The sequence below is a fragment of the Rhinopithecus roxellana genome, chromosome 6, assembly GCF_007565055.1.
Source record: "Rhinopithecus roxellana isolate Shanxi Qingling chromosome 6, ASM756505v1, whole genome shotgun sequence".
In the NCBI taxonomy this organism is placed as follows: Eukaryota; Metazoa; Chordata; class Mammalia; order Primates; family Cercopithecidae; genus Rhinopithecus; species Rhinopithecus roxellana.
Genome location: NC_044554.1, coordinates 19792420 through 19816208, shown reverse-complemented (window position 1 = coordinate 19816208; position 23789 = coordinate 19792420). Strand labels below are relative to the sequence as shown.

General features: G+C 37.9%; 1 protein-coding gene across 1 annotated transcript in view; it reads left to right on the top strand.

Annotated features, from left to right (window-relative positions):
• Positions 1–12925, top strand: part of GNAT3 (G protein subunit alpha transducin 3) — a 61749-nt gene extending 48824 nt beyond the window's left edge. The window contains exons 6-8 of the mRNA XM_030933041.1: positions 8942–9071; positions 9264–9417; positions 12701–12925. Of these exons, the coding sequence (XP_030788901.1) occupies positions 8942–9071; positions 9264–9417; positions 12701–12891 (475 nt within the window). The 3' untranslated portion in view covers positions 12892–12925. The remainder of the gene's footprint in view (positions 1–8941; positions 9072–9263; positions 9418–12700) is intronic.
• Positions 12926–23789: the final 10864 nt, after the last annotated feature.

Here is a 23789-nt window from a genome sequence, read left to right as displayed (position 1 = left end):
GCTGTAAGGTGCTTATATGCCCGACAAATAGTAAACTCTTATTGGGTGTGTTAAATTAAGATTAATCCATTACAACTGGTGATGTGGAACATGAAAGTCATGATCTCAACGATTTCTAGTTCCACCACATTTTATAGTTTAAATGTAATTTATACTTTAAAAGTAATTTCAACAAATAAATAAATAAAACTCCAGTTTATGAAGTCAAAAAAAACTAAGGTATTTTGTGGATTAACAAAACAGTTGATGAACAATTTAAATATCTGAATGCATATTTATTATCCTTGTTTCTGTAAGAATGTCATTTAATTTTTTAACATTAAATGCATTGGTTACTTTTCACATCATATAACCGTAAAGTCCAAATTTGGTCCCCTTACTCCATTTATTTTGCAAGTCTGAAACTGTAATTTGGTAATTAGTAGCACATATAATATTCTTTATCAACACCAAATTTAAATTTCCACACTATTAACTATTGAACGCTTAACCATTATCTTCAATATTGTGAGCAACTTCTCTTTTAGTCTACTGCTTAATGGAGTGATTTTGCATTGGTACATTATTTGGGGAATATTAGTTCTATATATCTTTACTTGGTTCATATATGAAATGTGAAGTATAATATATTGTACTTTGATTATTTTCAATAAGCAGATCGGTTGACATTTATTACTCCAAGTATAACTATTACCCTTGAAGTCTGTACAACTTGGATGCTTTTGGGTACTTAATACCTTGAGTTTAAACTATTATGATAGCCCCATAATTTATTTCTTTGCTTCTTACCTCTTCCTCATTAAGTCCAACTTCTGGACTCAGATCAAAGTGATCTAACACAACAACAAACAGACAAAAAAAATGTCAATTCCCTATCTGAAAATCACCCATAGTCCTCTATGGTCTGCAATATTAAATCTTCATTTCTCATGTAACGTGAAGGGACCAGCAAATCCACTGCTGGCTGATCATGTGAGGCTCACTCCTGAAGTCCTTTGCTCTTGCTGTTTCCTCTGTCACCTTTGCCTGTAACATTGTTTGACCCAGATATCCAGTTGGCTTAACCCCTCATCTCCTTAGGTTTTTACACTTCTGTCATCTTCTACAGTTTCTGATCACTCCATTTCAAATGACAACCCACCCCCTCCACTTCCTATATGGATATCTGAAGTCTATTTTCATATGGATATTTCCTATTAAGTCTATCTTCAGATATTCATATAAGATATGAATCCACATCAGATATCCTTTTTTTTATTATTATTATTTTTTATTATACTTTAAGTTCTAGGGTACATGTGCACAATGTGCAGGTTTGTTACATATGTATACTTACGCCATGTTGGTGTGCTGCAGCCCATCAACTCGTCAGCACCCATCAATTCATCATTTATATCATGTATAACTCCCCAATGCAATCCCTCCCTCCTCCCCCCTCCCCATGATAGGCCCCAGTGTGTGATGATCCCCTTCCCGAGTCCAAGTGATCTCATTGTTCAGTTCCCACCTATGAGTGAGAACATGCGGTGTTTGGTTTTCTCTTCTTGCGATAGTTTGCTAAGAATGATGGTTTCCAGCTGCATCCATGTCCCTACAAAGGACACAAACTCATCCTTTTTTATGGCTGCATAGTATTCCATGGTGTATATGTGCCACATTTTCTTAATCCAGTCTGTCACAGATGGACATTTGGATTGATTCCAAGTCTTTGCTATTGTGAATAGTGCCGCAATAAACATACGTGTGCATGTGTCTTTGTAGTAGAATAATTTATAATCCTTTGGGTATATACCCAGTAATGGGATGGCTGGGTCATATGGTACATCTAGTTCTAGATCCTTGAGGAATTGCCATACTGTTTTCCATAATGGTTGAACTAGTTTACAATCCCACCAACAGTGTAAAAGTGTTCCTATTTTTCCACATCCTCTCCAACACCTGTTGTTTCCTGACTTCTTAATGATTGCCATTCTAACTGGTGTGAGATGGTATCTCATTGTGGTTTTGATTTGCATTTCTCTGATGGCGAGTGATGATGAGCATTTTTTCATGTGTCTGTTGGCTGTATGAATGTCTTCTTTTGAGAAATGTCTGTTCATATCCTTTGCCCACTTTTTGATGGGGTTGTTTGCTTTTTTCTTGTATATTTGTTTGAGTTCTTTGTAGATTCTGGATATTAGCCCTTTGTCAGATGAGTAGGTTGCAAAAATTTTCTCCCATTCTGTAGGTTGCCTGTTCACTCTGATGGTAGTTTCTTTTGCTGTGCAAAAGCTCTTTAGTTTAATTAGATCCCATTTGTCAATTTTGGCTTTTGCTGCTATTGCTTTTGGTGTTTTAGACATGAAGTCCTTGCCCATGCCTATGTCCTGAATGGTACTACCTAGGTTTTCTTCTAGGGTTTTTATGGTATTAGGTCTAACATTTAAGTCTCTAATCCATCTTGAATTAATCTTTGTATAAGGGGTAAGGAAAGGATCCAGTTTCAGCTTTCTACTTATGGCTAGCCAGTTTTCCCAGCACCGTATATTAAATAGGGAATCCTTTCCCCATTTCTTGTTTCTCTCAGGTTTGTCAAAGATCAGATGGCTGTAGATGTGTGGTATTATTTCTGAGGACTCTGTTCTGTTCCATTGGTCTATATCTCTGTTTTGGTACCAGTACCATGCTGTTTTGGTTACTGTAGCCTTGTAGTATAGTTTGAAGTCAGGTAGCGTGACGCCTCCAGCTTTGTCCTTTTGACTTAGGATTGTCTTGGCAATGCGGGCTCTTTTTTGGTTCCATATGAACTTTAAAGCAGTTTTTTCCAATTCTGTGAAGAAACTCATTGGTAGCTTGATGGGGATGGCATTGAATCTATAAATAACCTTGGGGAGTATGGCCATTTTCACGATATTGATTCTTCCTATCCATGAGCATGGTATGTTCTTCCATTTGTTTGTGTCCTCTTTTATTTCACTGAGCAGTGGTTTGTAGTTCTCCTTGAAGAGGTCCTTTACATCCCTTGTAAGCTGGATTCCTAGGTATTTTATTCTCTTTGAAGCAATTGTGAATGGAAGTTCATTCCTGATTTGGCTCTCTGCTTGTCTGTTACTGGTGTATAAGAATGCTTGTGATTTTTGAACATTAATTTTGTATCCTGAGACTTTGCTGAAGTTGCTTATCAGCTTAAGGAGATTTTGGGCTGAGACAATGGGGTTTTCTAAATATACAATCATGTCATCTGCAAACAGGGACAATTTGACTTCTTCTTTTCCTAACTGGATACCCTTGATTTCTTTCTCTTGCCTGATTGCCCTAGCCAGAACTTCCAACACTATGTTGAATAGGAGTGGTGAGAGAGGGCATCCCTGTCTTGTGCCAGTTTTCAAAGGGAATTTTTCCAGTTTTTGCCCATTCAGAATGATATTAGCTGTGGGTTTGTCATAAATAGCTCTTATCATTTTGAGGTACTTTCCATCAATACCGAATTTATTGAGCGTTTTTAGCATGAAGGGTTGTTGAATTTTGTCAAAAGCCTTTTCTGCATCTATTGAGATAATCATGTGGTTCTCGTCTTTGGTTCTGTTTATATGCTGGATTACATTTATTGATTTGCGAATGTTGAAACAGCCTTGCATCCCAGGGATGAAGCCCACTTGATCATGGTGGATAAGCTTTTTGATGTGCTGCTGAATCCGGTTTGCCAGTATTTTATTGAGAATTTTTGCATTGATGTTCATCAGGGATATTGGTCTAAAATTCTCTTTTTTTGTTGTGTCTCTGCCAGGCTTTGGTATCAGGATGATGTTGGCCTCATAAAATGAGTTAGGGAGGATTCCCTCTTTTTCTATTGATTGGAATAGTTTCAGAAAGAATGGTACCAGCTCCTCCTTGTACCTCTGGTAGAATTCAGCTGTGAATCCATCTGGTCCTGGACTTTTTTTGGTGGGTAGGCTATTAATTGTTGCCTCAATTTCATAGCCTGCTATTGGTCTATTCAGGGATTCAACTTCTTCCTGGTTTAGTCTTGGGAGAGTGTAAGTGTCCAGGAAATTATCCATTTCTTCTAGATTTTCTAGTTGATTTGCGTAGAGGCGTTTATAGTATTCTCTGATGGTTGTTTGTATTTCTGTGGGGTTGGTGGTGATATCCCCTTTATCATTTTTTATTGCATCTATTTGATTCCTCTCTCTTTTCTTCTTTATTAGTCTTGCTAGCGGTCTGTCAATTTTGTTGATCTTTTCAAAAAACCAACTCCTGGATTCATTGATTTTTTGGAGGGTTTTTTGTGTCTCTATCTCCTTCAGTTCGGCTCTGATCTTAGTTATTTCTTGCCTTCTGCTAGCTTTTGAATGTGTTTGCTCTTGCCTCTCTAGTTCTTTTAATTGTGATGTTAGAGTGTCAATTTTAGATCTTTCCTGCTTTCTCTTGTGGTCATTTAGTGCTATAAATTTCCCTCTACACACTGCTTTAAATGTGTCCCAGAGATTCTGGTATGTTGTATCTTTGTTCTCATTGGTTTCAAAGAACATCTTTATTTCCGCTTTCATTTCGTTATGTACCCAGTAGTCATTCAGGAGCAGGTTGTTCAGTTTCCATGTAGTTGAGCGGTTTTGATTGAGTTTCTTAGTCCTGAGTTCTAGTTTGATTGCACTGTGGTCTGAGAGGCAGTTTGTTATAATTTCTGTTCTTTTACATTTGCTGAGGAGTGCTTTACTTCCAATTATGTGGTCAATTTTGGAATAAGTGCGATGTGGTGCTGAGAAGAATGTATATTGTGTTGATTTGGGGTGGAGAGTTCTATAGATGTCTATTAGGTCCGCTTGGTGCAGAGATGAGTTAAATTCCTGGATATCCTTGTTAACCTTCTGTCTCGTTGATCTGTCTAATGTTGACAGTGGAGTGTTGAAGTCTCCCATTATTATTGTATGGGAGTCTAAGTCTCTTTGTAAGTCTCTAAGGACTTGCTTTATGAATGTGGGTGCTCCTGTATTGGGTGCATATATATTTAGGAGAGTTAGCTCTTCCTGTTGAATTGATCCCTTTACCATTATGTAATGGCCTTCTTTGTCTCTTTTGATCTTTGATGGTTTAAAGTCTGTTTTATCAGAGACTAGTATTGCAACCCCTGCTTTTTTTTGTTCTCCATTTTCTTGGTAGATCTTCCTCCATCCCTTTATTTTGAGCCTATGTATGTCTCTGCATGTGAGATGGGTCTCCTGAATACAGCAGACTGATGGGTCTTGACTCTTTATCTAGTTTGCCAGTCTGTGTCTTTTAATTGGAGCATTTAGTCCATTTACATTTAAGGTTAATATTGTTATGTGTGAACTTGATCCTGTCATTATGATATTAACTGGTTATTTTGCTCGTTAGTTGATCCAGTTTCTTCCTAGCCTCGATGGTCTTTACATTTTGGCATGTTTTTGCAATGGCTGGTACCGGTTGTTCCTTTCCATGTTTAGGGCTTCCTTCAGGGTCTCTTGTAAGGCAGGCCTGGTGGTGACAAAATCTCTAAGCATTTGCTTATCTGTAAAGGATTTTATTTCTCCTTCACTTATGAAACTTAGTTTGGCTGGATATGAAATTCTGGGTTGAAAATTCTTTTCTTTAAGAACGTTGAACATTGGCCCCCACTGTCTTCTGGCTTGTAGAGTTTCTGCCGAGAGATCTGCTGTTAGTCTGATGGGCTTCCCTTTGTGGGTAACCCGACCTTTCTCTCTGGCTGCCCTTAAGATTTTTTCCTTCATTTCAACTTTGGTGAATCTGGCAATTATGTGTCTTGGAGTTGCTCTTCTCGAGGAGTATCTTTGTGGCGTTCTCTGTATTTCCTGAATTTGAATGTTGGCCTGCCCTACTAGGTTGGGGAAGTTCTCCTGGATGATATCCTGAAGAGTGTTTTCCAACTTGGTTCCATTTTCCCCCTCACTTTCAGGCACCCCAATCAGACGTAGATTTGGTCTTTTTACATAATCCCATACTTCTTGCAGGCTTTGTTCATTTCTTTTTCTTCTTTTTTCTTTTGGTTTCTCTTCTCGCTTCATTTCATTCATTTGATCCTCAATCGCTGATACTCTTTCTTCCAGTTGATCGAGTCGGTTACTGAAGCTTGTGCATTTGTCACGTATTTCTCGTGTCATGGTTTTCATCTCTGTCATTTCATTTATGATCTTCTCTGCATTAATTAGTCTAGCTGTCAATTCTTCCACTCTTTTTTCAAGATTTTTAGTTTCTTTGCGCTGGGTACGTAATTCCTCCTTTAGCTCTGAGAAGTTTGATGGACTGAAGCCTTCTTCTCTCATCTCGTCAAAGTCATTCTCTGACCAGCTTTGATCCGTTGCTGGCGATGGGCTGCGCTCCTTTGCCGGGGGAGATGCGCTCTTATTTTTTGAATTTCCAGCTTTTCTGCCCTGCTTTTTCCCCATCTTTGTGGTTTTATCTGTCTCTGGTCTTTGATGATGGTGACGTACTGATGGGGTTTTGGTATAGGTGTCCTTCCTGTTTGATAGTTTTCCTTCTGACAGTCAGAAGGACTGTCTGTTGGTCTGTTGGAGATTGCTTGAGGTCCACTCCAGACCCTGTTTGCCTGGGTATCAGCAGCAGAGGTTGCCGAAGATAGAATATTGCTGAACAGCGAGTGTACCTCTTTGATTCTTGCTTTGGAAGTTTCCTCTCAGGGGTGTACTCCACCCTGTGAGGTGTGGGGTGTCAGACTGCCCCTAGTGGGGGATGTCTCCAAGCTAGGCTACTCAGGGGTCAGGGACCCACCTGAGCAGGCAGTCTGTCCGTTTTCAGATCTCAACCTCCGCGTTGGGAGATCCACGGCTCTCCCCAAAGCTGTCAGACAGAGTTGTTCACATCTGCACCGGCCCCCGCTGCTTCCCCTGTTGGTCTTCAGCTGTGCGCTGTCCCCAGAGGTGGAGACTACAGAGACAGGCAGGCTTCCTTGAGCTGCTATGAGCTCCACCCAGTTCGAGCTTCCCAGCGGCTTTGTTTACCTACTTAAGCCTCAGCAATGGCGGGCGCCCCTCCCCCAGCCTCGCTGCTGCCTTGCGGATAGATCGCGGCAGACTGCTGTGTTAGCAGTGAGGGAGGCTCCGTGGGCGTGGGACCCTCCTGGCCAGGTGTGGGATATATTCTCCTGGTGTGCCTGTCTGCTTAAAGCGCAGTATTGGGGTGGGAGTTACCCGATTTTCCAGGTGTTGTGTGTCTCAGTTCCCCTTGCTAGGAAAACGGATTCCCTTCCCCCTTGCACTTCCAGGTGAGGCGATGCCTCGCCCTGCTTCAGCTCTTGCTGGTCAGGCTGCAGCAGCTGACCAGCACCGATTGTCCGACACTCCCTAGTGAGATGACCCCAGTACCTCAGTTGAAAATGCAGATATCACCGGTCTTCTGTGTCACTCGCGCTGGGAGTTGGAGACTGGAGCTGTTCCTATTCAGCCATCTTGCTCCAGATATCCTATATGGATATCTGAAGTCTATTTTGAAACATACACACCAATCACTATTACCACCACCACCAGTTTAAAAGCTTAAGGCTGAATCCTTGGTGCCTGGCATATAATAAGTGCTTAGTAATTATTTGTTGAATAAACGATGAATAAGTGGATAAATGGATAATTATTAGACCATATAGCTCGGTGTTTTTACCTTATTCTTTATGTTCCCAAAACTATAAATAACTTGCTTACCCCAAGCATGCTATGTTCTCTCATGCCTTGGTAACTTATACATATTTATAAAAAACATGTGTAAGTTATCAAGGCATGAGAGAACATAGCATGTTTGCTGTGTTTCCTGCCTGTCTATTCAGTTAACATGGAATATATTCATTTATTTAGCAAATATTTTTTGCGTGTCTATTATGTGTTGGGCATGGTGCCAGGAACTAGGAATACAGCAGTTACTAATACAGATAATGTTCCTGACCTCATGAGGCTGTTATTCTACTATGGAGATGATAGATATTGATGATTACCATAAAGGAAAGAAAGTGATGCTATAGAAGGTAAATGGAGGATTGAGAGAGGTGCAATTTACATGGACGCTCCAGGAGGCTTCTTTGTGGAGGAGATATTGATGCTAAGACTTCATAGTTGAGAAAAAAAAAGCAGGTATGGAAGGAAGAAAGAAATCTTTGTCACAGGAAAAGGAAAGAGACCTGTGTGCGAAAGCCCTGAGGCAGCAAACATTAAACAGTTCCTTTGATATAAACCTAACTTTTTGCTGCCTAGCTCCTAGTTTCTAAAATTGAGTCCTCTGTCCACAATGATCTCTCACCAAAATACACAAGTAGAGGAAGGGTTGAGTTTTCAAACACCTTCTCTAAGAGTCACGATCCCTCAGGCTAACTTAAGTCTTCCTATATGCTCACATTTTACCTTGTACATTAGAATATTTTTACATAATATTATAGTAACTTTTTTTTCTCTACAAGACAGAACGTTCTTTGAAGATATAGACCATATCTTTTCATCTTTGTGCTAGCAGACCTAGCACAGTGTCTAGTACATAGAATGCAAAGAATAGTTGTCTGAGTAAACAAATGAATATAGAAAGATGTAAGAAAATAGGCAAGAATCATAGCATCAGAACTACAGTAACTTCCAATCTTCTTGCAGTTTCTTTTCATTCAAGAGAACATGTCTAAACTTTGATCAAAATCTTCTATGGCTAATGAATGTTTTACTAAAACTCGAAACTCTTTTAAATTTCCCAGTTTCTCAAAGTCAGTGTGTAAATCATTTTACTCTAGTTTGCACGGAGACATTTTTAAAAACTGTTTTTTCTCTGTGGTCCTTGAGCAGCCATTTGACCAAATACATTTTATTTTATAATCAATAAAAGTCAAAGGAATACCTTTTGAATATATGGGATCACCCATTTATACCTCTAAATAACCTCAATGCACATTTTGGAGGATATTTGTAAGATTTATTATTCATTTGATGTTTTCTTAAAGGATGTTTGATGTAGGTGGACAGAGATCTGAGAGAAAGAAGTGGATTCACTGCTTTGAAGGAGTTACATGCATTATATTTTGTGCTGCACTTAGTGCCTATGACATGGTCCTCGTGGAAGATGAAGAAGTGGTAAGTCTAAAAGAAAAACAACAAAGCCAGGGTTAAAAGTAATCTTTGTGCTTTTCAGTAGTACTACCACATTGCCCAACTCCTGAAGGTTTGCCAAAGATTTATGTTAGTTCTAGATCCTTGTTCACGATGCGCAACATTCACATTTTGCAAATAATAATCCTACCCATTCTCATTTCTGATACCTAACAGAATAGAATGCATGAAAGTCTTCACCTGTTCAACAGTATCTGTAATCACAAGTATTTTTCAACAACCTCCATTGTCCTGTTCCTCAACAAAAAAGATATCTTTCAAGAAAAGGTAACCAAGGTGCATCTTAGTATCTGCTTTCCAGAATATACCGGTAAGATTCTTTTCTTTTAGTTTCATAGTAATACATTTTTGTATAAACGTATATTTCCTATCTGGATCTTGGCATTTAATACTTATGAGGATGAAGCTTATGATCATTTTTGAGTCATCTTTATGATCCAAATTAGGGGAAAAAAAAAACTTACAATAAAGAAGAACCCTCTCTACATTGTCTACATTAAAGCAAAACCCTCATAAAATAAACTGGAAGGGGTTAGATGGACCAGGGTTGCTACTCTATAGAATTTATCAAATGACATTGGAACCTGAATTGTCTTCAAAATTATAACAGGAATGCAAATCTTATTCCAAACTGACATTTTTGATGTACTTCCTACTGAAACCTTGTAATGCTATAGTAAATCTCAGAGGCCCTTCAATATCTGAGTTGTTTCTAGAGATATAGCATGAATGAATTTGAGAATGAATAATGACATCTTCATTTTTTTTCTGGTTTTCTTGGATCCTGGAATTTTAGTGCTAATCCTGTTAGTCAGAGATTGTAAATGTGAAATCCCACAGAACGGCTGTTTCTCCTTCAGAAAGAGTTTTTTTCTCTTTTTGTAAATAGTTGGATGTTCCATTGGTAATAAAATTACATTTTAAAAATTTATTTTTTTGAGATGGAGTCTCGCTCTGTCGCTTAGGCTGTAGCCTTTGTCTCCTGGGTTCAAATGATTCTCCTGCTTCAGCCTCCCGAGTAGCTGGGACCACTGGTGCATGCCACCACGCCCAGTTAATTTTCGTATTTTCAGTAGTGATGGGGTTTCACCATGTTTGCCAAGGCTGGTCTCGAACTCTTGACTTCAAGTGATCTGTCCACCTTGGCCTACCAAAGTGCTGGGATTACAGGTGTGAGCCATTGCACCTAGCCATTTTTATGATTTAAACAAAATACAAATCCAGTTTTACCACTTAGGTATGTAAGGCTGCCCAGATGTTACTAGGAGCATGGCATTCTGTCAAAACAAATACTTATATTGGTCAATCTACAATTAGGGCTTATATCTTTTTTCTATAATTATAAATATTTATAATATACATTTATCATGTGATTAAATATACTTTTCATATTACAAATAATATTCAAATACATTGAATATTACTAATTAAATATAAACTCATAAAGCTTTTATATTACATAATATAATAGGACTTATTTCTTAGAGCAGTTTCTAGTTTATAGAGAAATGAAATGTTTCAACAGAAAGTATGAAGAGTTCCCACATACTTTCTTTTTCATTCCCTCCTACAGTTTCTCTATTTAGAGAACTGCTTTGGTGTGGTACTATTTGTTATAATTGATGAATTATATTGATGAATTGGTATTAACACATTTTACATTATCAACTAAAGTGCACTTTTTTTTTTTTTTTTTTCTTGAGACAAGAGTCTTACTCTGTCGCCCAGGTTGGAGTACAGTGGCGCGATCTCAGCTCCCTGCTACATCTGCCTCCTGGGCTCAAGCTATTCTTCTGCCTCAGCCTCCCAACTAGCTGAGACTACAGGCACCCACCATCAGGCTGGCTAATTTTTGTATTTTTAGGTAGAGACGGGATTTCACCATGTTGACCAGGCTGGTTTTGAACTCCTGACCTCAGATGATCCACTCACCCTCCCAAAGTGTTAGGATTACAGGCGTGAGCCACCGTGCCCGACCAAGTCCATCATTTAATTAGGGTTCACTCTTTTTGTCACACAGTTCTATGTGTTTTGCCAAATGCAGGTCATGTATCCAACATTACAGTATTATACAGAACAGCTTCACTGCCTTAAAAATTCCCTGTGTTCCCCCATTCATGCCTCCTCCCTCCTCACACTCCTGGCAATCACTGATCTTTTTATTGTTTCTATCCTTTTGCCTTTTCCAGAATGTAATATAACTGGAATCATATAACATGTAGCATTTTCTTACTGTCTTTTTTCACTTAGAAATATGCATTTAAGTTTCCTCCATATCTTTTTACTGGATTGATAGCTAATTTTTTTATTTCTAAATTAATATTCTGTTCCTTAAATGAACCACAGTTTATCCTTTCAGCTACAGAAGGACATCTTGGTTCCTCCCAATTTTTGGCAATTATGGAAAAAGATGCTATAAACATCCATGTGCAGGCTTCTGTGTAGACATAAGTTTCTAGGTAAATGCCTAAAAGTGTGATTGCTGGATTGCATGGTAAGACTATGTTTAGCTTTGTAAGAAACTGCCAAATTGCCTTTCAAAGTGACTGCACTATTTTGCATTTCCACAAGCAATTAACTCCTATAACTCCATGCACTTACCAGCATTTGGTATTGCCAGTGTTTTGGATTTTAGCCATGTTATACGGCTTTAAAGTTTGTCCCTCATGGAATTTTGCTTCTAGTTACAATAAAGTAGGAAACAAAGCCTTATTTCTTCAGAAAGTTTTTATGCTACTGCTCTATCCTGTGTCAAGTCCCCATGAAGCACATTCTGTTATAAAGCCCATCAACAGGTCATTTTTAGTTGTCCTGTATTTTTTAGCCTACTTGTTTTATGTCTGCCTTTTCTCAACTGATTCATTGTACATCCTGCTATTGGACTAAAGTTTCTCAAGCAGAGCCTTCATCGTACTACTGCTATATAACACATCAGTCAAGAGTACCTCTCTATAGCCTTTTATATCTCATCCTAACTCCTGTTTTGTTAGTAACATAGTCTATAATGTAGCCCATAACATCTATTCTACTTGATTTCCTACAATTCCTCTACAAAAATCTTTCATTTCTATCAAAGTAGATTATTCAAAGCTCAATCTGTTTCCTGACCCTACCCTCAAGTCTAGCGGTACAATTCTCACTTTCACTTTTTTGCTTGCACTTACTTTTCTCTTCTCTGTTGTAGGTACCTCTCAAAGTCCAGCTCAAATACCATCTCCTTCTGTACCCTACTCATCTACCTTTTCCATTCGTTTTCTCTTTTAGTGTGTATAAAAACACCCACACCCACACCCACAAACACACACACAGTATTTGATGTATATGTAAGTTTGTATCACTCACTTTGTTTTAGAAATATTTTGGGATTTCTTCTGTATTGTGAGCTTTTTGGATGCAAAGTTTACTTTTAGCCACCGGGAGCTCCCAATGGGGTGAGCGTGGTTCCCAGCACCCTGATAATTGAACCTTGCCTTTTTGATTTTGCAATACTTAGTATATCAAAGTAAAATCCTAAAACTTACTGATATTATTTATAGTCTATTCTTTGTAACATACGATTAATCGTTACCTCTTTAAATATTTTGTTTAACAAGGGCCAAATACATTTGAAGATGCAGGAAACTACATCAAGAACCAGTTCCTAGACCTGAATTTAAAAAAAGAAGATAAGGAAATTTATTCCCACATGACCTGTGCTACTGATACCCAAAATGTCAAGTTTGTGTTTGATGCAGTTACAGATATAATAATCAAAGAGAATCTAAAAGACTGTGGGCTTTTCTAATCAACCATTTTCTCTTCCACTCTTGCTCATGTATCCTTTTCAAAATATAAAAGAAAAGGTGCTGTGTGATGTGTTTAGTTTGAATAGACATTAACTTATTTAGACATATAACTAGCATTGTAAAGCAAAAAGTTTTCCCACAAAAAGGTTTATGTATTATCATCTGTATCTGGATAAGTTTAAATTTCTTTGGAACATGGGGAATGGGAGGGCCTTTGATGTCCTTATGTCTAAAAACTGATATATTTTGGTAACTGTAAGAGTACATATCAATGACACTGAATTTTCTTGGAAATAAACTTCTACATGTGGACTATTCTTACTCATAGAATAATGAAGAAATATGCAATAATATTATTTCCATTGGCCAGATTTTGAGAGGCATTCATTTTTGTTGATAATGTAACCATGCCAGTACTGTAGATACTTTTTTTTTTTTAAGATACAGGGTCTCCTTGTGTTGCCCAGACTGGAGTACAGTGCCACAATCATAGCTCACTATGGCTTCTAACTCCTCGGCTCAAGTGATCCTCTCACCACAACCTCCTGAGTAACTAGATCTACAGGTGCATGCCACCATGCCCAGCTAAGTTTTTGTTTTTTTGTGAGTTTTTTTTTTTTTTGTAGTAACAGTGTCTCACTATGTTGCCCAGGCTGGCTTGAACTCCTGGCCTCAGGTGATCCTCTCTTCTTGGCCTCCCAAAGCCCTGGAATTACAGGCTTGAGCCATGGCTCTTGGCCTGGAAAGACTATTGTAAAAGGGCATGAGACATTTATTAGTCAATTACCCTCTGTTAGGCAGCTGCAAGTGAAATGTTCTGTATACACTTTTTTGTTAATAGGAAATTACATTTGCAAAATAAATATATTCAATTTTATCTCCTACATTAGTTTCTTTAAAAAAAAATCATTAATGCTGAATTTACTCTTAGAGTTGAAAATTTCAATAATTTGTGTTTTTTGCACTAGCCTGGATGAATAGAGGGGGAAGTGTATGGTCAAATACACAATGTGAGGCTTTATAAGTGAATAACAGTTTTTAATGGAACACCAATTCCCCACATTTTATTCCAGATTGGCATGGAACATTATTACAACTGATGACCACATGGGCTTTGGGATGATAACTCTGGACTTCAAGAGATAAAAATAATTTAATGTTTTAGCACTCGTATGTTTTGTGTTTTGTGAATAAGAAGTGGGAAGGAATAACAAGCAGATTTTTAGAAGATAAATGTTGAGCTCCTCCACTGGTACTGTATGGTCCATTCTAACTATCATATTTTATCCTAATGGTCAAAGTCTACTTTTTAAAAAACCAAGTTGGTGCTTTAGAAAGTAAATCATATTATTTATGAAGATTACAGGTGATTTTTTTTCTTTTTATAAATTGTCTACCATTTGCAAAACATTCTTTGTTTTTTTGTTTGTTTGTTTTTGTTTTGTTTGTTTTTTTTTTTTTTTTGAGACAGGTTCTCACTTTCTCTCTCAGACTGGAGAGCAGTGGCCCAATCTCAGCTCACTGAAACGTCTGCCTCCCAGGCTCAAAGGATTCTCTCGCCTCAGCCTCCTGGCTAGTTTTTGTATTTTTAGTAGAGACAAGGTTTCACTATGTTGGTTAGGCTGGTCTCAAACTCCTAACCTCAAATGATGCACCCACCTCGGCCTTCCAAAGAGCTGGGATTACAGGCTTGAGCCACTGTTCCTGGCCCTGCAAAACATACTTTTAAAACATGTCTTGGCCAGGTGCGGTGGCTAACGTCTGTAATCCCAGCACTTTGGGAGGCCAAGGCTGGTGGATCACGAGGTCAAGAGATCAAGATCATCCTGGCCAATATGGTGAAACTCTGTCTCTACTAAAAATACAAAAATTAGCTGGGTGTGGTGGTGTGCACCTGTAGTCCCAGCTACTCGGGAGGCTGATATAGGAGAATTACTTGAACTCTGGAGGCAGGAGGTTGCGGTGAACTGAAATCACGCCACTGCACTCCAGCATGGGCAACAGAGTGAGACTCCATCTCAAAAAAAAAAAAAAAAAGTATGTCTCACTATCATTTATCCTTCTATACTTCTGGAAAATAATATATAGTCAGAATATTAGGTCAGCTTATTAGATTTATAATGACTCTTTAAAAATATTTAATTAAATTCTTATAAGCTAGGTGAGTTACAGGGAATATAAGTTAAACAATTTGCCAATCTGTGGTTTAGGTGGATTTAGATAATTCTGTCTCTCAGTGTCGCTACTTCATTTTTCTATGACATGTTTTCCTTCTAAACACATAAAGATAATCATAACTCATTGAATAATCTTCACTAAAGTGCCTGTGGCTTTTTTCCCCAAAAACACAAAGCAATTATCAACAAATACAGTCAAATTTTTAAAATTATATTAAAAAATTAATTTGAAATTCCAAGATATCAAGCACACATGAAAAAAAGCACGAGCAATCATTTAGTTCAGGCATTCCATAAAGTTTTCTAGCTGAGAATCACCATCTGTATGACAACCATCCAACAGTTTGTTGGAGACGTTCAATACTATGAGATTTTAAATAAATATTACTATATTTGATTCATTGCTTTGTCTTTCCTCCCTTCCCACTCTACTTCAACCTGTTCTTTTCCGTAAGTGTGAAGAGACTCTTCCATGAAGGAAAATATATCATTTGAAATATTACTGACTTAAGTTTAGGATTCACTTTTTAGACAATGTAGGTGGAAAGGGTGGGGTCAGAAATGGTTCAATTTGCCTTTCAAAAGTACATAACTCTTGACCTCGTGATCTGTCCACCTCAGCCTCCCAAAGTGCTGGGATTACAGGTGTGAACCACCACATATCTACTAAAAATACAAAAATTAGCTGGGTGTGGTGGTGCATGCCCATAGTCCCAGCTGCTTGGGAGGCTGAGGCAGGAGAATCACTTGAACCTGGAAGGTGGAGCTTGCAGTGAGCAGAGATTATGCAACTGCACTCCCTCCAGCCTGGCGACAAAGTGAGACTCCTTCTCAAACAAACAAAGTACATAACTCATTTTGCCCTGTGCACAAAGTGACAGGCATAAATATTTATTTCTAAAATACTGTTCCCTGAGAACACTAAACAGTATGTTAAATGACCAAAATGAAAATGGAACTTATCTTGACTTATTATTTTTAAAAAGAAAACTGTTAAATTCCTCCCAATATTATGATTTAACTTAAAGAAGTTGTCTTCATCATTGCAAATATTGCCATGCTAAACAATGAATTCTAATTAAGAAAAGAAAATTTTTAGTAAAGAAAAAACTTAAATAGATGTTTGTATTAATTCTTTAATGATTGCAACCTTTAAAATTTAATTATTTCAGTTTTCACTTTCAAAAGTTTAATATAAAAAGTTAGAATAGAAACACAGCATTTGGGGCTAGTTTTTAAATATAACAAAATAAAATAAGGACAAGTTTGCTTCTACCCTGAAGAAACGTCCACTGAGAACAGTGATGTTGGTTAAAAGGCAAACATGCATTTCAAGCTGAAGCTCAGGCTTCTGTCTGCGCAGTCAGTGCACTTGCTTTTTGTGGTTGCCGCTCAGTCACATGCTCAAACAAACAAACAAAATGAATGCCACTCAAACTCGCTCAAACATGATTATAATGCCAACACACTGCACTACCTCAGAAACAAGATGTGGGCTTGTATACAATGGGGTCATTACCAACCAACCCTCACAGTGATTTTCCAGAAGCATCAACTGGCCAATAGGTTAGGCTTTGCATCCTGGACTAGTGACTAAAGAGTTAAATAAAGATTTACTTTTGTGTCAAAATATGGAAGTGGCTGGGAGTGGTGGCTCACGTGTGCAATCCCAGTACTTTGGGGGGCTGAGGTGGTCAGATAACCTGAGATCAGGAGTTCCAGACCAGCCTGGCCAATACGGCAAAACACCGTCTCTACTAAAAATACAAAAACATTAGTCGGTCATGGTGACGCACATCTGTAATTCCAGCTACTTAGGAGGCTGAGGCAGGAAAATCGCTTTAACCCTGGGGGTGGAGGTTGCGGTAAGTCAAGATTGCGCCACTGCACTCAAGCCTGGGTGAACGAGTGAGACTCTGTCTCAAAAAAAAAAAAAAAAAAAAAAATATATATATATATATATACACACACACACACACACATACACACACATATACACACACACATGTTATGGAAGTAATCAACTCCACAAAGATACTGTACAGAAAAGGGGTTTCAAATTCTGTGGAATCGCCGACATTGATTATGAATATCCAATATCCTGTTGGTTAAAAAAATTATGAACAAATATACTCTTAATAATAGACTTAATAATAGTCTTATTAAAATATCACATAAATGGGCAAACTATTTTCTCAGGCCATAGGCCTGTCCTAATACAAATTTCCTACTGGATATATCATCCTATTTAATTACAAAATGTATTTTTAAACACTTGCAGAGAATGACTTAGGCTTGACTTAACCAAATACTTTAGACATGAAGAAAAATACATCTTTTGTGTTGATTTATGTGTCTTTACTATGTTATACACTTCAGAATTAGAAGTAGACACATTGGTTAAAATGTATGACTACTAAAAATAGTATGTTTGTAAGAATTATGGAAGAAACTGAGAATCCTCTATCTTAGAAAAAGAGAAACAACTCTCTGCTTGGGATGGAGTCAATATTAACAAGATAATATTAATATAACCCATTGAAGCCCCCTTTCCATTAATGCCTTTCTGACGTTCTTACAAACCAATCTATAACCACATGGGGGCACACTTACATCACAGGTTTGTCCCTCCAACTATTAAAAACAATACATCTAGATGACCAATAACTTTAGTGAAACAATTAATAAAATCCTGTTAAGAATCATAGTATATTTTTTGCCTTTAATTCAGTAGTATATGATAACATTTTGAAAACATAATATGTAACATTTTAGTCAAGTTTATGATTAACGAAGCTACTGAAGCTGCTCCGAATCTGTCGAGTGTTATACAGATATAGAGTTCTTTTCACGATCTTGTTACTTTTTTGGTCATTTTCTAACTGCTATTTTAGTCTAAGTAATTATTAATTTTGTAAAGTGTGTCTTTCAATTTATCTGTATTGTGTTTAAAATCTTGATTTGCTCACAGGGACTAGTAGGAGAAATATAATTTGATGCCTGACAACTGTGTTTTGTGAGTTGTAATCAATTGACTGCTTATTAATGTATATCTTTTCAGCAAATCAAAGTAAAATCCCATTCTGCTAAAACATTAACCATTCCATTATTCTGTTTATTACAACTTTTCCCCAACGACCACTTCACCAAATCAAGAGGAAAATGAATGCTCTATGACATTTTTCTTTATCACCACTGCTGCGGCCAGCACATTTTTCATTAATAATGACACAATTTTTATTTTAAGCCACATTTGTCACACTAGTTAAGTAATAAATAGAGTCAAAAGAAAGAAAAAGGAAATAAAAAGACCCTAATTTAATTCATGGGGGACAGTAATGGCCTTCTAATTATTACAGCTTTCAGATAAGGAATAATATATGAGACACAGGCAAAGCCAGTATTTTATGTGAAAGACATTTATAGTTTCTAGAGTGGTCAGATTGGAACAAAACCAATCACACAAACTGTGATTGAAAAATTTTTTTTTCAAAGTATACTGCTCTAAGTTTTCTCCTCTGAAAAAGAAAAATGATCAAGTATTAATTGCATTACAATATCAAAAGTAATGGAGAATATGTATATTGAATACATTAAAAGCCTTACCTGGGAGAAAAGAACTAGATGATTGCACTTAGAGTTAGCATAAGAAAGTCTGTCATATAAAACACCCCATCCTGAATGCCAAAGAGAAAGATGATCTGGGCTATACTCATCTTATTCATTTAAAGTGAATATTTTGTTATACATAAAATATTGGTATACAAGTGTACATTTATATAAAGCACAATGTCGGTGAGATAACTTACCTGCAAAAGAAACAATTTCATTTCCCTAGGAGTTAGAGGTCTGTGAGTATGTCAGTCCACCTGAATCCACAAATGCTTAGCCTCTATTCAAGAAATAATCCCTTAACTTTTTTATTCCCACATATGGTGTGTGCTACAATGACACATGTGGCAGAATAGCATAATCATCTACACTTTTGGAAACAAAAAGCAGAGAATTTTATTAAAAAAACGTACATGGGCCAGGTGCAATGGCACACACCTGTGATCCCAGCACTTTGGGAGGCTGAGGCGGGAGGACTGCATGGGCCCAGGAGTTCCAGACCACCCTGGGCAACATGGTAAGACACTGTCTCTATTAAAAATACAAAAACTTAGCAGAGCATGTTGGAATGTGCCTGTTGTCTTCAGCTACTTGGGAGGCTGAGGTGGGAGGATAGCTTGAGCCCAGGAGTTTGAGGTAACAGTAAGCTATGATGGTGCCACCACACTCCAGTCTGGGAGACAGAGAGACCCTGTCTTAAAAAAAAATAAATAAAAGTGCATAAAAAAAAAGACACAAATGCTTATTTCATCTTCACAATTGTGTTCCTTTTCATATTTAGAAAAGAACAAACGATACTGTGACGGCGTCAGCACATGTACCCCAAAATGTAGCACTTTGGTATTTGAGAAGACAGATTGAATAAGAAGGTCTCTCTGACTTTCTCTCACCATTCTTCCCTGAAGCAGGCCATAAAAGAATTCTCTGACCTTCCTTTAAAGTAGGATCAGAAAGTCCTCATTCTAGAGAGATACTTTCTACACCAAAAGGAAAGAAAGAAAGACACAGAGACACCGAGAATAATTTGAACAGGCCTTGCTAACGTCCCCCTTGCTTATTACCATTACATCATGCCCTCTTTCATTCAATCATACTTCCACATGACTGTTGTACTAGTCCATTTTTCATACTGCTATGAAGAAATACCCAAGACTGGGTAATTTATAAAGAAAAAGAGGTTTAATGGACTCACAGTTCCACATAGCCGGGGAGCCCTCACAGTCATGGCAGAAGGTTAAGGAGGAGCAAAGGCATGTCTTACATGGCAGCAGGCAAGAGAGCATGTGCAGGGGAACTGCTCTTCATACAGCCATCAGATCTCATGAGGCTTATTTACTATCAGGAGAAGAACAGCATGGGAAAAACCCACCCCCATGATTCAATTACCTCCCACCAGGTCCTTCCCATGACACCGCAGGGATTATGGGAGCTACAATTCAAGATGTGATCTGGGTGGGGACACAGCCAAACCATGTCAACTGTCCAGCCTTCACTCAATGTAAGCATTAAAACACACAGTTTTCGCTGCTTCTTTGGGTCTTAATTTCTGAAGACTCCTGTGTCACATAAATCTTGTACTAAATTTGCATGCCTTTCTCTTGTTACCCTGTCTTTTGTTATAAGGGTTTCAGCCTTGAACCTAGTCACAGATGAGGAAAAGATACTGCTTTTCTCCCCTACAACTGCTTGATGATCTAAAGCCACAGAGATGCTGCTTTGCTATGTTTTTCCTAAGATGTTTTTTACCTTAAAATAGTAGTGGAAGCACATATGCAGTTATATTTTGGACTCTGCACAACTGTAAGTCTTCATTAAACTTAGATTCCAACAGCAAATCTCTAATCCGGTATTTCACTGTGAATTTGTGGCAAAAAGTTTCCCTGAACTAGGCCAGGCATGGTGGCTCACATCTGTAATCCCAGCACTTTGGGAGGCCGAGGTGGGTGGATCACGAGGTCAGGAGATGGAGACCATCCTGGCTAACATGGTGAAACCCCGTCTCTACTAAAAAATACAAAACATTAGCCAGGCGTGGTGGCAGGCGCCTGTAGTCCCAGCTTCTTGGGAGGCTGAGGCAGGAGAATGGTGTGAACCTAGGAGGCAGAGCTTGCAGTGAGCCGAGATTGTGCCACAGCACTCCAGCCTCGGAGACAGAGCAAGACTCCGTCTCAAAAAACAAAACAAAACAAAACAAAAACAAACAAACAAACAAAAAAAGTTCCCCTGAACTATATTTTCCCTCCTGGGACATGTGACATAGTCACTGTAGGGAAGCCTGGGCTATGTTTAAGGACTTAATTTTAAATCCCAGTTTGAGCACCAATCCACTGTGAGACATTAAATAGTTGTTTATTTTAGGTGGTAATTTTTCTTACCCATGAACAGAGAGATTAAACAACCACCACAGATCACAGACCAACATAAACTCAGCTTCTGACTCAGCAATTTATTTTGAAAACTGATACCAGAGTAAGCTTGTCTTAACTCTTATTAAAAGAAAACAAAAGAGGAAGAGGAATGGTATGCAAAAGATTTTTAATGAACATTTAAAATATGACCTTTATGTTTAAAAATTGTGATTTCCTTTTCATTTTAGGTTTAAATTGAAGGCTTAAAAGTGTTATTTATTCCTGGGGAAAAGAACCAGATATCTAATGTTGCCCCTAGTAAAGATTTCACAAGGGCAAAATTTCATTGTTAAGCCTGGAAGATCATCTCTTGTCATCCAAGGGAGGGAAAATGAATTAATGTATAAAAATTTTATTAAAGAACAATGTAAAAGCTTGGTAAGTTACCAAACATCACTGAATTGAACACATAAAATGGGCCAATATATGTTAGCTCCCAAAACTCACAACGAAAATAATAAAGGTGATTTTTAAAGGAATAATGTGGCATTCATTCATACACATAGTGTCTCACCTATGTAAGAGAATTAAAAAGTATTTCATAAATTAATAAATAATGAGTCCATATTTTCCACAGTGACCTCTCAGCTTGAAATGGAAATGTTCCAAACTTCAACATCACTGTCAATATAGGTCTACATTCCCTGCATAGCTGGTTGCCTAAAAGTAATAGTTAAATTTTGCTTTTGAAAACACCTAGAAGTTGAGATCATTCCTGGGTTAAAACAAAGTTTCAGAAGTGCAGGTACTCAGGGAAAGTGGCCCTGACGTCACGTGTTCGTTCCTTTGCAGGATCAAAGTCCACTTGCAGGATTATCTGCCAGGACTGTCCTCTGCCCTACAAGCCCTGTTGGCGCCTACTCATTCTTTAAATCTTAGGTTAGAATTCACTTCTTAAGACAGGGCTCTCAAACTTCAAGGAATAGAAGTTCATTTGCCTGTATGTGCTTCTACAAGTCTTCAAAATTTTACTCTTTTTTTTTTTTTCTTTTAAGAAGAGTCTTGTTCTGTCACCCAGTCTGGAGTGAAGTCTTGGCTTTACTGCAACCTCTACCTCCTGGATTAAAGTGATTTTTGTGCCTCACTCTCCTGAGTAGCTGGAACCACACGCACACACCACCATGGCAAGCTAATTTTAGTATTTTTAGTAGAGATGGGGTTTTGGCATAATGGCCAGGCTGGTCTCGAACTCCTGGCCTCAAGTGATCTCTCCCTGTCAGCCTCCCAAAATGCTGGGATTATAGGCATAAGCCACTGTATCTAGCCCATAATTTTACTCTTTACTACTTATTAAAGTTTACAAAGAGATATTTATGTGAATAATTTTCCAACTTATATTTATTTCTCCGTATTACTATACACTCCCTGAGATCAGAGACCAGATATGGGTTTTTCCCCAACTGCTGTTTACACAAAATAGAAACTTAATGAATGAATGTGAATTAATAAACAAATTAGCCAATGATTATTTACCGAGGTCTCATAGAGAGTTTCCTTATTGCTCTTGACTTCCAGAATGCCATACTTTCCTGGTTTTTCTCCTGTATCTCATGTTTCTTCTCCTCAAGCTTCCCTAATTATCGTGTAAATGTTAGTATTACTAAAAATATTCACTAGACCATCTTCTCTTCTCATTCTATATATTCTGAGAAATGTTAAGTCTTTCATGGCTTCGTTTTTTTTAGACAAGGTTAGTCTCTTGATCCCTACATGCATATCTTAACTGTCTCTTCAAACATATACAGACAAATAAAACTCAACATTTCAAAAAAAAAAAAAAAAAAAAACCCACGATTTATTGCCTCCACCAAGTCTATCCCTCCTCTGAGTTATTCAAGCTGGATTAGTTGTTGTTGTTGTTGTTCTTTTTCTTCTTCTTCTTCTTCTTCTTCTTCTTCTTCTTCTTCTTCTTCTTCTTCTTCTTCTTCTTCTTCTTCTTCTTCTTCTTCTTCTTCCTCTTCCTCTTCCTCTTCCTCTTCCTCTTCCTCTTCTTCTTCTATTTTTTAATTGACACGGTTTCACTCCTGTTGCCCAGGCTGGAGTTCAGTTGTGCAATCACTGCTCACTGCAGCCTCAACTTCTTGAGTTCAAGTGATCTACCTTAGCCTCCCAAGTAGCTGGGACTGTGGGTGTGCACCACCACGCCTGGCTAATCTTTTTTTTTTTTTTTTTTTTTTTTTTTTTTTTTTTTTTTTTTTTTGTATTTTTAGTAGAGACTGTGTTTCAGGCTGGTCTTGAACTCCTGGGCTCAAGTGATCCACCCACTTTCGCCTCCCAAAGTGCTGGGATTAGAGACATGAGTCACTGTCTCTGGCCTATCTTTTCTTTCATGTTTCAAATTCTTCAACATGTTTTGTTTATTCTGTGTTCTCATTCTAAATTTTTTTTAATGATCTGCTTTTCTCCATCATCACTGCCCCTTGTCTTGTTGATCTCTTTTGCAGAGATTACTGAAACACCTTCTTAAACTGTCCGGTGGCCTCCACTCTTGCCACTTCCAGTGTTTTCACCCAACTACCAGATGCTCTTTCTAAAACGCAGAGCAATTACGTGACACAACTTCGAATGCTTCCATGGTTCTCTAATGCCTGTAAGAACAATGTCCAGCTGCCAAACCATTTAAATGTTCTTAACGACCTGACATCTTTTTACCTGGCTAGCCCAATCTTTTACCTTTATAAATACAATGGCAAACAACCT